At 42.7% G+C, this 12,855-nt stretch overlaps 1 protein-coding gene across 1 annotated transcript; it reads left to right on the top strand.

The window, feature by feature from the left end:
• Nucleotides 1-2,144: 2,144 nt before the first annotated feature.
• thap1 (THAP domain containing, apoptosis associated protein 1) lies at nucleotides 2,145-7,817 on the top strand. The gene is made up of 3 exons (XM_034192811.1): nucleotides 2,145-2,287; nucleotides 5,918-6,110; nucleotides 6,341-7,817. Exons 1-3 carry the CDS (start codon nucleotides 2,217-2,219, stop codon nucleotides 6,713-6,715), a joined length of 639 nt encoding a protein of 212 aa, XP_034048702.1. The 5' UTR covers nucleotides 2,145-2,216; the 3' UTR covers nucleotides 6,716-7,817.
• The last annotated feature ends 5,038 nt before the right edge of the window (nucleotides 7,818-12,855 follow it).

The following is a 12,855-nucleotide window of genomic DNA, read 5'->3' as shown; positions in this document are numbered from 1 at the left end:
TTCTCGTTAGCTTTTACATAACATATGACAAACATATATAAACACACAAAACAAAGCGGTTTTGGAGAGAGCAGCCAACATTTTACAATAATGAATGTTTACCGCAACCTTCTGCCAGTATTTTTTAACTTTTGAACATAAATTTGTTCAAATGCAAAAGGGGAAATTGTGACTCAAACACTTTTTTTTGTGAAATTATGATCATAATTAGAAAAATGACTTTAATTCCTTAATGAATTAAAAGATTTCTCATAAAGCCTTGTTTATATTTGTCATTTTGTTTGTAGAGGGTCAGCAAGAGAGTCACCTGCTGGCTGGAGGGAGTACTGTAACGTTGTGAGTCTATTTTTCCCTGAGGCCATCAAAATATGGTCATCAGGTATTGCGAAGGCTTTGCGTCCGTCTGTCTGTGCTCAGCATAAGTCCAGACCTTGGACAAGTTCAAAGATGGCTAACCTTGACCTATTTTAAGAGGTCAAAATGTCACATTGTTTCCTATTGTTATGCTCATACAGCCAAGGGTATTTTAGCATTGTCTTATATTTTGATTATTCTTCCATTTTGGATTATTCAACCAAAAATGTCAGTGTTGAAAAATATTTTTGAAACTTGCCTGTAATGGAGAATGTAAATGAAAAACAGCTGCAAGATATAAAGATACTTAAGCACTGGGATTTTTGACAGCAAATGTTTATATTTTCTTCCTCACAAAAATGATTTTGTTCACCAGTTTGACCTGTGAAAAAGTTAAAAGCTAAAATCCGGAATACAGACAGCCAGGGACATGGTGGAAGCTGAAGAAGGAAAACTGTTGTGTGAAATTCAGTGAGTAGGTAAGACAGGCACTGGATGAAGGTGAAGTGATTTTGGACAAGTGGAAAAGTACTGCAGATATAGTGAGGTAGACAGCCAGAAGGGTGTGACATCCAGACACAGTGGAAGGAAGACAAGGAGACTGGTGGAACGAAGATGTTCAGGAAAGTATAAGGAGAAAGAGGTTGGTGAAAAAGAATTGGGATAGGTAAAGAAGAGAGTGCAAGCAGGGTGGAGTGGGTGAAGCAAGGATGGATGCCCCTCCACATCTGATGTGGGTTACTGTCCGTCAGGTACCCCTCTATTTTCTTTTGTAGGAGTCCTTAGCCTGTTTGATACCTCTCCCCAGGTCAGTTCTGGCCGTGTTGTAAAGAGCTCTGTCTCCCGTCCTGAAGGCCGAGTTATGAGCTCTAATCAGGGTCTGGATTACCTCTGTCATCCAGGGCTTCCTGTTTGGAAAGACCCGGATGTGTCCTTGGTGATGTTTTCTACACAGCACCTGATATCGAAGAGGACAGACTCAGTGTGTGTGTTTCCAGCTCCTGCTCTTCAAATATGCTCCACTCTCTGTAAGCAAAGCAGTCCTGCAGGTGGGCGAGGGTATTTTCAAACCAGGCATTGATGGTCTGGGTGGCTGGTTTTGTTTGCCTCCTGAGGGGGGTTTAGGCAATCTGTGACTGCAGCTCATCCATCTTGTTTGAAAGGTATCTGGTGTTTGTGAAGAAGACAGATGGTAGCGGAGGTCTGTGCAGTTGGTTCCTTAGCTGGGCTAGCAGGCCTGCCCAGCATCCGTGCTTCTGCTTCCTCTGCCTGCATTGCCTCCGGCGCCTGCGGGGCCCAATAACAAACCACAGGGTGCCCGGCAATCTCGCTGTCTCTGGTGGAATGTAGGTCTGAAAAGGCAGTAATAATTTACATTTTGCCTGAAATCCAATGTCAGGTCTTGGCAGCTATAGGTTCCTGAAACATTCAATAACTTCTTGTCTGTTCTGGAAAGATTTAGTTAGTGGTTTCAGCATACAAAAAACGTAGGGTCCCCAGAAGTGTAAAAAATGGCAGTTTCACAACTTATCCAGTATAACAGATTTCGAGGGGGCAGTGATGATGGCCAAGTGGTTAGTGCACTTATTTTCAAAGTGGGTGGTTTCTGGTTCAAGGCCTACTAATGCCCTTTTGCAGTAACTTTAAGGTCACTTTATAAATAAAATTCTATTCGTTCAATTTTTCCTCAAAAACATTCAGCCCTTCGTTCTTTCTGAGAAATTCTCTCACCCATGTCCAAAGACCGCTTCATCCTCCTGTCGAGTAGATGGCGATAATGTAGCCAACAACCAGTTAGACTAAACGAAGAAGAAGCAGCGAGTCGTGGTTCAGGTCTGGATTCGGATTCTGGTACTGCAGCGATGGTCCAGACATGCTCGGCTTACGGCTGTAAGAACCGGTACCACAAAGACAGAAACATCTCCTTCCACAAGTACGTGAACGGCGCAGCTAGCTCTAGTCGCTATTAGCGGGAGCTGCTTTTAGCTAACGTGACCTTTATAACGCTCCAGGGTTTGTAACGATTTTAAAATAATTTATTACATCACTTTGATCTCTTTCAAAATTATTTAGAACTGTTGAAAACATTAAAGAACAGGCTACAGTTATGGGACATGGAATACATGTGATTGGCTGATAATTGTCACGTGACAACCCCTGTGCCGCCCGATTTGTTAACACGAAATGAAAGTTCTGTTGTGCTCCATGGAGACAAACTGAACCCTGACTAGTCAGGGAGCATGTGAGATTTTTGTGGTGAAAGAAAATAAGCCATCCAGATATCTTGATAGGACGTCACATAATGTGTATACATATATATATATATAAAAACTTGTTGGCAGTCTAAGTTATTGTTTGTTAGTACAGCAGCCTGCATGACAAAGAATATAATTTCTGAGGCTTTGGTACATTTTGTGACTGCAGTTTCTGAATACGACTTATGAACACTGCCATGGGTGTATATATTTTGTGTTGTTTTCTTTCAGAATCTATGTTTCAGTTGCATTCGTGGTTCAAACCTGTCCTTCACACAATGTATTCCATAATTACTGACATAAATATTCACAGCTAGTCAATGGGCCAAGCAGGTTTTTGGTACCACTTATGGTGATTAAACAACACTTAGAATCCAGCCTCAGTGTACCATGGCCTGACACAAAAATGTATGATAGCCATCCCAGGGTTGTAGCTGCAGCCAGGTAGGGGTCAATGAAGAATTACACAGAGGTCAAAATTTAAAAATGCGCCAATCACGTTGAAAAATACATCACATTATTTGTCTGATCATAACAATTTAAAAAAAGTATAGTTTGGACTACCTATGATGGAATGTTCTGGAGTTATGGGGCAAAAACAGCAAAAAGGGTGACAAAGGTCAATTTCAGTTTGTACAGGGGGCAAAATTTAAAGTTGCTCCACTTTAAATAAAAAATTATGTAAACCTTCAGTGATACAGATTAGGTCAAAATTGATGACTGGCTCATGGACTAAGCTATGTCATCAGTGTATTGAGGATTACTATAAAAATAAAAAAAAAATAAAAAATGATATTTTGGTACATTAGAGGTCAACCAGATAGTAACACTGCCATATATCTGAAATGTCTGCAGAGAAAAGACTTTTTCCTGAAATCTAAATTTTTGTGGTGTGGTGTGAGTAAATTGGTGCTGGCACTAACATTTCTTCTACTGCATCTGATAACTTTTTTAACTACTTGTGCAATGTACAGCCAGGTTAAGTTGGATATGCTAACTGTCAAGGTAGCAAGATATGATAGACTTTTCACTTTGAATTATTTGTCAAAGAAAAATAGATGAACTGCTTGTGGTGAAACCTGCAGCACACAACAAAGTCTTGGAATTCATAAGGGAGCGGGAAAAATTTGGTGATGCAGACTATTCTGAAATTAGCAGGTACCTTGGTGGTTTAAAAACTCAAGACCTTGAGTCTCAGACAGGTTCATGGCACCGAAAATGCTATCAGATATCAGTTCATACATGTTCAAGACAGCCAAGGAAACGTATGATAAGCAACAAGCTGCCAGGAAAGGGCCCAGCAGAAGGTGCTCATCTGATCGCCAGCTGTCTGATGGTGGTACTTTTACTCACTCAAAATCAGCTCCATATGACAAAGACTGTTTCTTCTGTGAACATGGAGCATCATACAACAATCCACTGCACATGGTTGCAACAGAAAATGCTGGTCTAACACTCAAAAAGTAGTTGAAAAAAGTGGCAGTGGTGCACAGGAATCAGGGTAGAAGATGCCCATGCCATTGACATAAAATACCACAAGCATTGTTGGGCTACAAATGTCACGCATGTTCTCCACAGATCAGACCAAGCATCTACAAAGTCCGGGATTGTGGATGAGTTTGCTGCTGAGGTTGAGTTTCTATCTCTGGTGGAAAATGAACTACTGAATGGTCAAGTAATAAGCATATGTGTGCACCAGGATGCATACACAAGCAAATAATATGAGGGAACCCACCTGCAGTCGCAAGAAGGTGAAGCTGCTCCTTCAGGGGCAAGTACCAGATATTGAATTTCATAAGCCCAAAGGTGTTGCAATTCAGCTTGCAGAAGACAAGTCTTCAGAAAGTGATGCCAACATGAAAACCCTGTATAATGCTGCACATGTCCTTAGAAGAACTATAAGCAAAGCACACCTCTGGTCTTTTAAGGGATCATTGACAGATGTGAGTGAGGAACATCTTCTAAAGAACATATTGGATGGATTAGCAATGCGTCAAGCCATCATGTGTAAGAACGTGATAAAGCTTTTACATGGCTTTGATATGTCCATTGAGTATAACAAGATCCTGCATGCCGAGTCTCAGATTGCCTCGAGTGTTCTGAAGAGAATGTTAGACAACGATGGAATCTATTTACCACCTGAAATTGTCCCTGGAAGGTTAATTGTTTTTGCAATTGACAGTGTTGACTTTACAGAAGACACCCCTGATGGAAACATACTCTTCATGCAACTGCCATGGCCATATACCAGAGATGCCAACATGGAGATGAAGCTACACAACTGGAGTTAGATGAGCCATCTGGTAGGCGTTTTCATAGTACAGTGACATTACTAGATTGTCCTAAGCCAGCATCTGTGCCACAAAGTCCAACATACTCTACATTTATGGCAAAAGATGATATGCAGCAATATGTTCATGCCAGTATTCCTGACGCAGCTTGGTTTCTGCGGCGTACCCTGCGCAACATAAAGTTGGATTCTGAAGATCCAGAAACACGGTCATATGAAGATGCTTTTCAAAGAAACCTCCCAACTTGGGCTGGGTATCACTCCCTCACTAGCCAAAAGTTAGCTGCAACCAGGTTTGGCACACCACCACTGCTTGCTGCTCCAGCACATGAATTTTCAACTCTTCTTGCCATTCTGAAGAAGGCACAAAGGCTCAGTGAATTCTGTAACAATGATATAATAGTAATATCAACGATCCCATCTCCTACAAACTATGGGTGGAAGCAGGGTGACCAGATCTGGACCCCAGTCATGATGATACAACTGCCAGCACCAGAATCTGTCCTCTACTAATTGTAGCTGCTAGAAATGGTGCCCAACAGGAACACCGTCCTGTTGGGCACTGCAGACATTTGCGGTTGATCAGATGGGGAACATGTCTGTGAGAACTCGGAGAAACAGTTGAAGTCTGTGATGAAATGGATGATGATGATGATGAGATTGAGTGATGATGATGATGAGTGATTAGCAGTACTCACTCACTTATGTGTGCTTTTAGCAACATGTCTGCAAATTTTTATTCATTTGTTTGCTCACCCAAGGCAGTTATGTCATCAACATTTTTATTATTTGTTTCCCCCCAAGAGACATACTTAGTAGTACCAAATGCATTTGTTAGTTGGGTTTTATTTTTCAAATCTTGTGTAACTTGATCCACATGGTCTGTTTTGATTTGTGTATTTATTTTTGTTTATTTATCTCCTCCCTTGGTTTCTTCGTGCATGTTTGGATGTTTGTGGGTGTGGTCTGTTTGATTTGTTTATTTATTATTGTTTGTCGCTGCCCCCCACCCCCGCAGATTTCCTCTGGCGCGTCCGGATGTTTGTGGAAAGTGGGTGGCGGCGATGAGGAGGAACAATTTCAAACCAACTAAGTACAGCAACATCTGCTCGCAGCACTTCACTAAAGACTGCTTCAAGCGAGAGTGCAACAACCGCGTGCTGAAGGAAAACGCCGTGCCGTCGCTTTTCACCTTTAACCTCAACGTCAAGGTCAGGCTCATTTCCATCATGCATCTGCTGACAGCTGTTAGTTTGCTCATAAAGGTCACCATTTAACCAGCTCCTGAGAGTCAGTGATCAGACTCGAGTCATAATCATGAATAATTTATTGTACGAAATATTTTGCCGGTGTTTATAAAATGGGGCGGAGCCAGAAGATGGTAAGTTGACAGACTTGTCAGATGGAACAAAAAATGTTTTGTGTGTTTTCCACCCAACAGCCTGGATCTCTGGAGGATCGTTTCCACCCTGAGATCCATTTCCCCCTCGCTCTGTCTCTGACCTCTGACCCCAGAGTCAATGGGGAGGAGTCTGAGCCCAGGCGGAGCCAGGTTGACTATCGCAGTGACACGGCAGCAGTCTCTTGCGATCACAACTACACAGCTGAAGACTCTGCTCGGCTGAAGACGCGCATCGAGCAGCTGGAGGAGCAGCTGGTGCGCATGCGAAAGAAGCTGAAGACCACGCAGCAGAAATGTCGGCGGCAAGAGCGGCAGCTGAAGAGGATCAAAGCTGCGTGTGAGGCGGCGGCGTGTAGTGAGGGATACATCGTTTTACCCAAACACATCTACCACACACTCAAAGGCAACGAGTAACAGAGATGTGACTAGATGTAGGCGTGGCTAAAAGTCAGTGGAGCATAATGTTGCACAGACTTCAGGTGGCTGTAAAGTTTACCATGATGAAGAACTCTGTCACGAGATAGGACTTGCTGTGATGCCATGTTTAGCGAGACAGCTCACTGAGTTACAGTAATCTGGGGGAAAAAAAAAAAACAAGCTGATGACATCATTCACCTAATGTGACAGCGAAATCATTGTTGCAACTGGCTGATTTCCACCAGGTTGCAATGATACGAGGACATTTTATTGGAGTTCAGCCATTAAGGAATAGAAAGGTTATGATAAATTTGTCTAAAACACAAAAGAGTCGAGTGAGGGAAGCTACCACGACACCCGTACCAGTGGCTGTGGCTGGAGACTCTTGTGGCTGCGGCTGGAGACTCTTGTGGCTGCTGCTTCTCCTGTCACAACTACATGTGAGAGTGGATCTCGGTCACGGGAAATCTGAGACACTGCCAGCTTCAACTTTTTTATGTAATAAATATATATTTAAAGCACAAAGGGAGTGTGGACCTTTTTTATTTAAGGCTAATTTAAAAAAATAAACCGGACTGGATTTAACTGCAGCTGTTTTCACTTCCTAGCTGGTGACTTCAGTTTGTCTCTAATAGTTTTCATAGACTGGCGTCCTTTAAAAGAGGAGTTGTGTGCACAGAGTCACCCGTCAAAGGGGCCAGATTCAGGGTTTCTTACATGCATTTGGTGATGATGAGCAGCAGGTGGCACTGTAGGGCTGTGATGGAGTGAAGGTCTCCTTTAGTTTCTCCTGTGTTTAGGGTGGTTCTGGAATGAAGTCTGTTTTTGGAGATAAAAGCCTTGGCGGCAGCAGAGTTACTCCCACAGAGTGTTAATCCCACCTTCAAGTTTCGGAACAAGGACACGGACTGAGGAGTTGTTTGAGATTCTGTGTTTGACTTCCTTTTTGTCCTCATGGTCCTGTGAGGTACATGTGTTGGGACTAACCCAAAGACACAGCTAACCTGTTTTCCTAATCTGATGTCAGGGGTCAAAGGTTGGGGACTTTCATATTCTGAGACTAGAGAAAAACTGTTTCATTGTTCTGTGACAGCAAAAATGTAAAAGCATGAGCTCTGAAAGGAATCACTGATCACCCATGCTCACGTTAGTGCACAGTTGTAAGATTTGAAGGCTTGTAACCATTGATCCTGGTAATTATGAAATCATTTCATCTTTGTGACCTCATCATAGCAATGCATCATTTGATTAGAAATGACTGATAGAAGCTTCATGTCACCTCTCTAACCCTGTTAGTTGCAACAAAATCCTGAAAAATGTTTGACCAGGGCTGCCCAGATTCTCACACTAAACCAAAGTCCTTGTGTATTATGTGCAAACATGAACCTGTGACTGGTGTAGCAATAGACAAATATCTGTACAATCAAAGCAAAATCTTGAAACTCCTTTGGAGCTGTCGCAGGCGTGTTGGTGGCTCCCCTCATTCATCTCCATGCACTCTCACTCACCTTTAGACACTCCTTTGCATTTTTTTGATTAATTGCTCTAATTAATTTTTGTTTCATTAATTTTTTTGAAGACAGCTGTAAAATTGGTTTATTATAATGCAGGTCTACATTTAAGCAACATTATACCTTGTGTGTCAGATTGAGTTTCAGTAGAAAGACCAGAAATTAAAAAATAAATCCTACAAATGAATATGAAAAGTTTTTATTTTGTGAAGGTAAGCATTGACAGCAGACTGTTTTCTTTATTTTGGTTCTGGTTGAATAAATGTGTTTGACCCAGATACAAACAAATGGCTTCACTTTTTATTTGTTCCTGCGTTCAGCCTCCAGCATCACGTTAGACGCCATGACTGTGATGATAATCTATGCAAATAGAAACTGCCGTAAATAAAATAATCCGCTGCGTTTTGCCCACGGGGGGGGGGGGGGGGGGGGGGGTTGGCTGCTGCTGGTTTGACAGTCTCAGCATTCTATGTTCCTAGCTTTCATGAACTACTCATCTGCTTTGATGAACACTTTGCTCTCATCAAGTGTCTTGAATACACTCTTCAAAAAGTGCATTGTAATGAAAATTTGTCTTTTTGTCATTGATTAATTATGACTATAAAAGTTGCACTGTGTATTTAAAAGAAACATTTGTCTCTGTGTTTGCTTCCTAAGTGTTGGATGTCTTTGGTACCAGGTCTGTTTGGAGGACCCTTGGTGCTGGAATGTCTTTGGTACCAGGTCTCTTTGGAGGAACCTTGGGTACTACTGGAATGTCATTGGAACAAGGTCTCTTTGGAGGAACCTTGAGTACTGCTGGAATGTTGTTGGTACCAGGTTTCTTTGGAGGACCCTTGGGTACTACTGGAATGTCATTGGAACAAGGTCTCTTTGGAGGAACCTTGAGTACTGCTGGAATGTTGTTGGTACCAGGTGTCTTTGAAGGATCCTTGGGTACTGCTGGAATGTCTTTGGAACAAGGTCTCTTTGGATGACCCTTGGGTACTGCTGGAATGTCTTTGGTACCAGGTCTCTTTGGAGGACCCTTGGGTACTGCTGGAATGTCTTTGGTACTAGGTATCTTTGGAGTATCCTTAGGTACTGTTGGAATGTCTTTGGTACCAGGTCTGTTTGGAGGATCCTTGGGTCCCACTGAAATGTCTTTGGAACTAGGTCTCTTTGGAGGAACTAACTGGGGTAGCGCCGAGATGTCTTTGGCTACATCAGCTGAGCTACCACATTTTGTCCACATGGGGTGTTTCTTTGGCCATGATCCAGCGCACAGGGCTCAGTGTTCAGGACACAAGGGCTGGAGAAGGTCAAGGGCATGCCCATTGTTAACCTGGCTGTAGCAGATAGATGTTTACTTTGGCGATGGACCGGTTGTCTGCCTAGGTGTTTGCCATGCAGGGCCCACGGCAGTTCTGTTGTGTGGATGCTTTGACAGGTGGCACCAGCACATGCTCCCACACCTGAACTTCCTACATGTTAGTATTGGCATTTGTACAGTTATTACATTTTCACATAGTAATTATGACAAGATCATCGAGGTTCTGAAGCACCTGAACCATTTTCTTCATGACCAGAATTAAACTTTGTTACTGACTGAAGATGGTGGGGTTCGTACAGGCAGTCTTTTCCTGCAAAGGGCGCTGCAGCACATATGAAATCAGACTTCCTTACCATATTTACCAACACAAACCTGGATGGGTTTTCCGTGATGGGTTATGGTCCTGATGTCCTGGTTCTGGATGCGTCTGAGCATCAGGTGGTGCAGTGCCTTGCTCGAGGGCAGTGTGGGGGTTGGTAGTTTTTCTTGCACACTGATCACCGGTTTGTGTTTAACCTACTTATGCAGAGCGAGTGCTGAGCCGACGGCCTGCAGGATTTAACATTTGCAGCTGTCAGGACAAATTAAACGCCGGTAATCGTCCCGGTGACTCACGTCGAGGACGACGAGGCCGCGCTGATCCATGAAACAGCCCCGATCGTTCCACCGAGACGCCTTCGTCACACACTTCAACAAATATTAATCCATGTGAAAACTGGGACCCGAGCACTTTGATCTGCTTCTATACCGGCCTAAATAATTTGATTATTGATGCTCATGTCCGTATATGAGAGGAAAATTAGATTTGTTTTTCCATCTTTAAATAATATACATTTATTTAATCGTAACAGGAAAAAAGGAAATTTTGAAAGGTAGTTCTAATTTCTGTTTGCCGGTTAAAGTTAATCCCTGCCTCTTTAAATCAAGCCATGTAAAATGTAAATTTATATCATCTTCTCTGAGCCAAAGCCTTGAATTAGAGATGCGCGTGCAAAGGATTAATGGCGCGCTCAGGTCGAGCACGAGCTCGAGCTTAATTGGGGGATAATTGAGACCAAATCAGAAGTGGAGGAATGTCTGCACCCATTTTAAAGGGTCCAGAAGTAATTGGACAGGTGATTTGTTTCCTGTCCGGCTGTTTAACTAGTCGGAAAAAAGACAGAATGGAACATTTTCACAGTCATTTCTAAACGGACCAGAATGCATTGCGATGATAGCCCAAGTGTGTTTCAGACCTGTGACTTCATATCTGATATCATTATAGTTATTTGACAAGATTCTAACGTACCAACAGATTATATTAGCACTTACTTTAATATTAATTATTGTTCTGACTGATCAAACATTATCAGTAATGTTTGCAAAGATTAAAAATGTTTAGAAAACTTTTATTCAAGACACAAAAATGTAGCTTTGAAGCTTTTTGGATATTAAAAAACTAAACCAAACTTTGTGTTTCAGATTATTACAGTGTGTTCTGCTCTGACCTCGCAGATGACAGACCACAGAGCTGTGAGGAGACTCATCTTCTCACTTTGCTGACATTCAGATCAGGTACATCACACACTGTCAGAGTGGGCGGAGGCCTGTGTTGACTCAGTGTGTCTGTGGGTGGAGCATCTGACTCATGCAAAGAACCACAGCCAAAAATCATCTCTCCATCATCCCTCTTTCATCTTTCCATCATCCCCCTTTCATTTCTCCATCATCTCTGTATCATCTTTCCATCATCTCCATAATTCCTCCATCATCCCCTTATCATCTCTCATCATCTCTGTTGTTCATCCACTATCATCTCGCTATTATCTGTCATGTTATCATCATCTCTCCATTATCTGTCCATCATCCTTCTGTCATTCCTCTATCATCTCTCCATAATTCCTGTATCATCTCTCCATCATCCCTCTATTATCATCTCTATTGTTCCTTCACCCACCCTCTGTCATATCCATCATTTGTCTATCATCCCTCTATCGTCTCTTCATAATCCTTCTATCATCTCTCATCTTTTATTATCCTTCCATCATCCCTCATCATCTCTCCATTATCTGTCCATCATCCCTGTATTATATCTCCATTATCTGTCAACATCCCTCTGTCATGTCCCCATCATCACTCCATCATCCCTCTATCATCTCTCCATCATCTCTCTGTCATGTCCTCATCATCACTCTATCGTCTTCCCATCATCTCTCTGTCATGTCCCCATCATCTGACTTTCATGTGGATGATGGTGATGATCAAGTGGTTAAAATGATGGGCTTGTGACTAGAGGAACCTCGGTTCAAAACCCTTTTAGAGTGGAAAATTACTCAGCGACCTTGGGCAAAGTCCTTAATCCCCAAGTTGCTCCTGGTATGTAGTAAGTACCTTGTATGGCAGCATCATGACATCGCTGTGTGAGTAGTTGAATGTGAGGCATCACTGTAAAGCGCTTTGGCCATAAAAGTGCTGTATAAATACAGTCCATTTACCATTTATTCATCATCTCATCATTCCTCCATTATCCTTTGTCAGCACCATGATGAAGCAGTGGTTACTCATCATACATCACAACAAGGAACTCCTGGGGTGATCCCAAGGCTCTGCTCATTCATACCTCACAACAAGGAGATTCTAAGGCAGTGGTGTACAAAGTATTCCAGAAAGGGCCAAGAGGGTGCAGGTTTTCTTTGCAGCCACTGACTCCATCGGGTGATTTCACTGATGAACTCATCACATCTGCTCAAAGTGATGTTAATCAGTGAAATCACCTGCTGGAGTCAGTGGCAGCAAAGAAAACCTGCACCCTCTTGGCCCTTTCTGGAACATTTTGGACACCACTGTTCTAAGGTGAATCTCAGGCTCCGTCCACTTGAACCTTAAAACTGGGAGCTCTCGGGGTGATTCTCAGGCTTCACTAGTTTTTCAAGTATGTAGTACCATGTGATATAACAGTATGATGTGTTACACCTGGATAAATACAACCCCAATTCCAATGAAGTTGGGACGTTGTGTGAAATGTAAATAAAAACCGAATACAATGTGTTGGGAAAGTGTCAGTACACGGACCCACAACAGGGGGCGCAAATGAACGGACAATGGAGAAAGTCAAATAACAAGGCTTTACTGTTGTGAACGTGCACAACGAATACAACCAATCATGGAAATGGACAACAGTCAATTCACAAAAGTGTCGTGTGGGCAGGCTCAAAGATAGGAGACGCCTCTCCAAGGTAAGACCGGAACCACATGGCTTCCTCCGCCACAGGACCCCGGGAATACTGGAGTCGCCAAGTCCCGAACTCCCAGGTGGCCACTGCCTCCGCGTGTCG

This window comes from Thalassophryne amazonica, chromosome 17 (genome assembly GCF_902500255.1).
Source record: "Thalassophryne amazonica chromosome 17, fThaAma1.1, whole genome shotgun sequence".
In the NCBI taxonomy this organism is placed as follows: domain Eukaryota; kingdom Metazoa; phylum Chordata; class Actinopteri; order Batrachoidiformes; family Batrachoididae; genus Thalassophryne; species Thalassophryne amazonica.
This window is presented reverse-complemented; position numbering and strand designations above follow the sequence as displayed.

Excerpts from the sequence above, each read along its gene's own strand:
- thap1 (XM_034192811.1), top strand. The coding sequence starts at position 2,217 with ATGGTCCAGACATGCTCGGCTTACGGCTGTAAGAACCGGTACCACAAA. Across the intron at positions 2,288-5,917 it reads AGAAACATCTCCTTCCACAA|ATTTCCTCTGGCGCGTCCGG; the intron begins GTACGTGAACGG and ends CCACCCCCGCAG. Across the intron at positions 6,111-6,340 it reads CCTTTAACCTCAACGTCAAG|CCTGGATCTCTGGAGGATCG; the intron begins GTCAGGCTCATT and ends TCCACCCAACAG.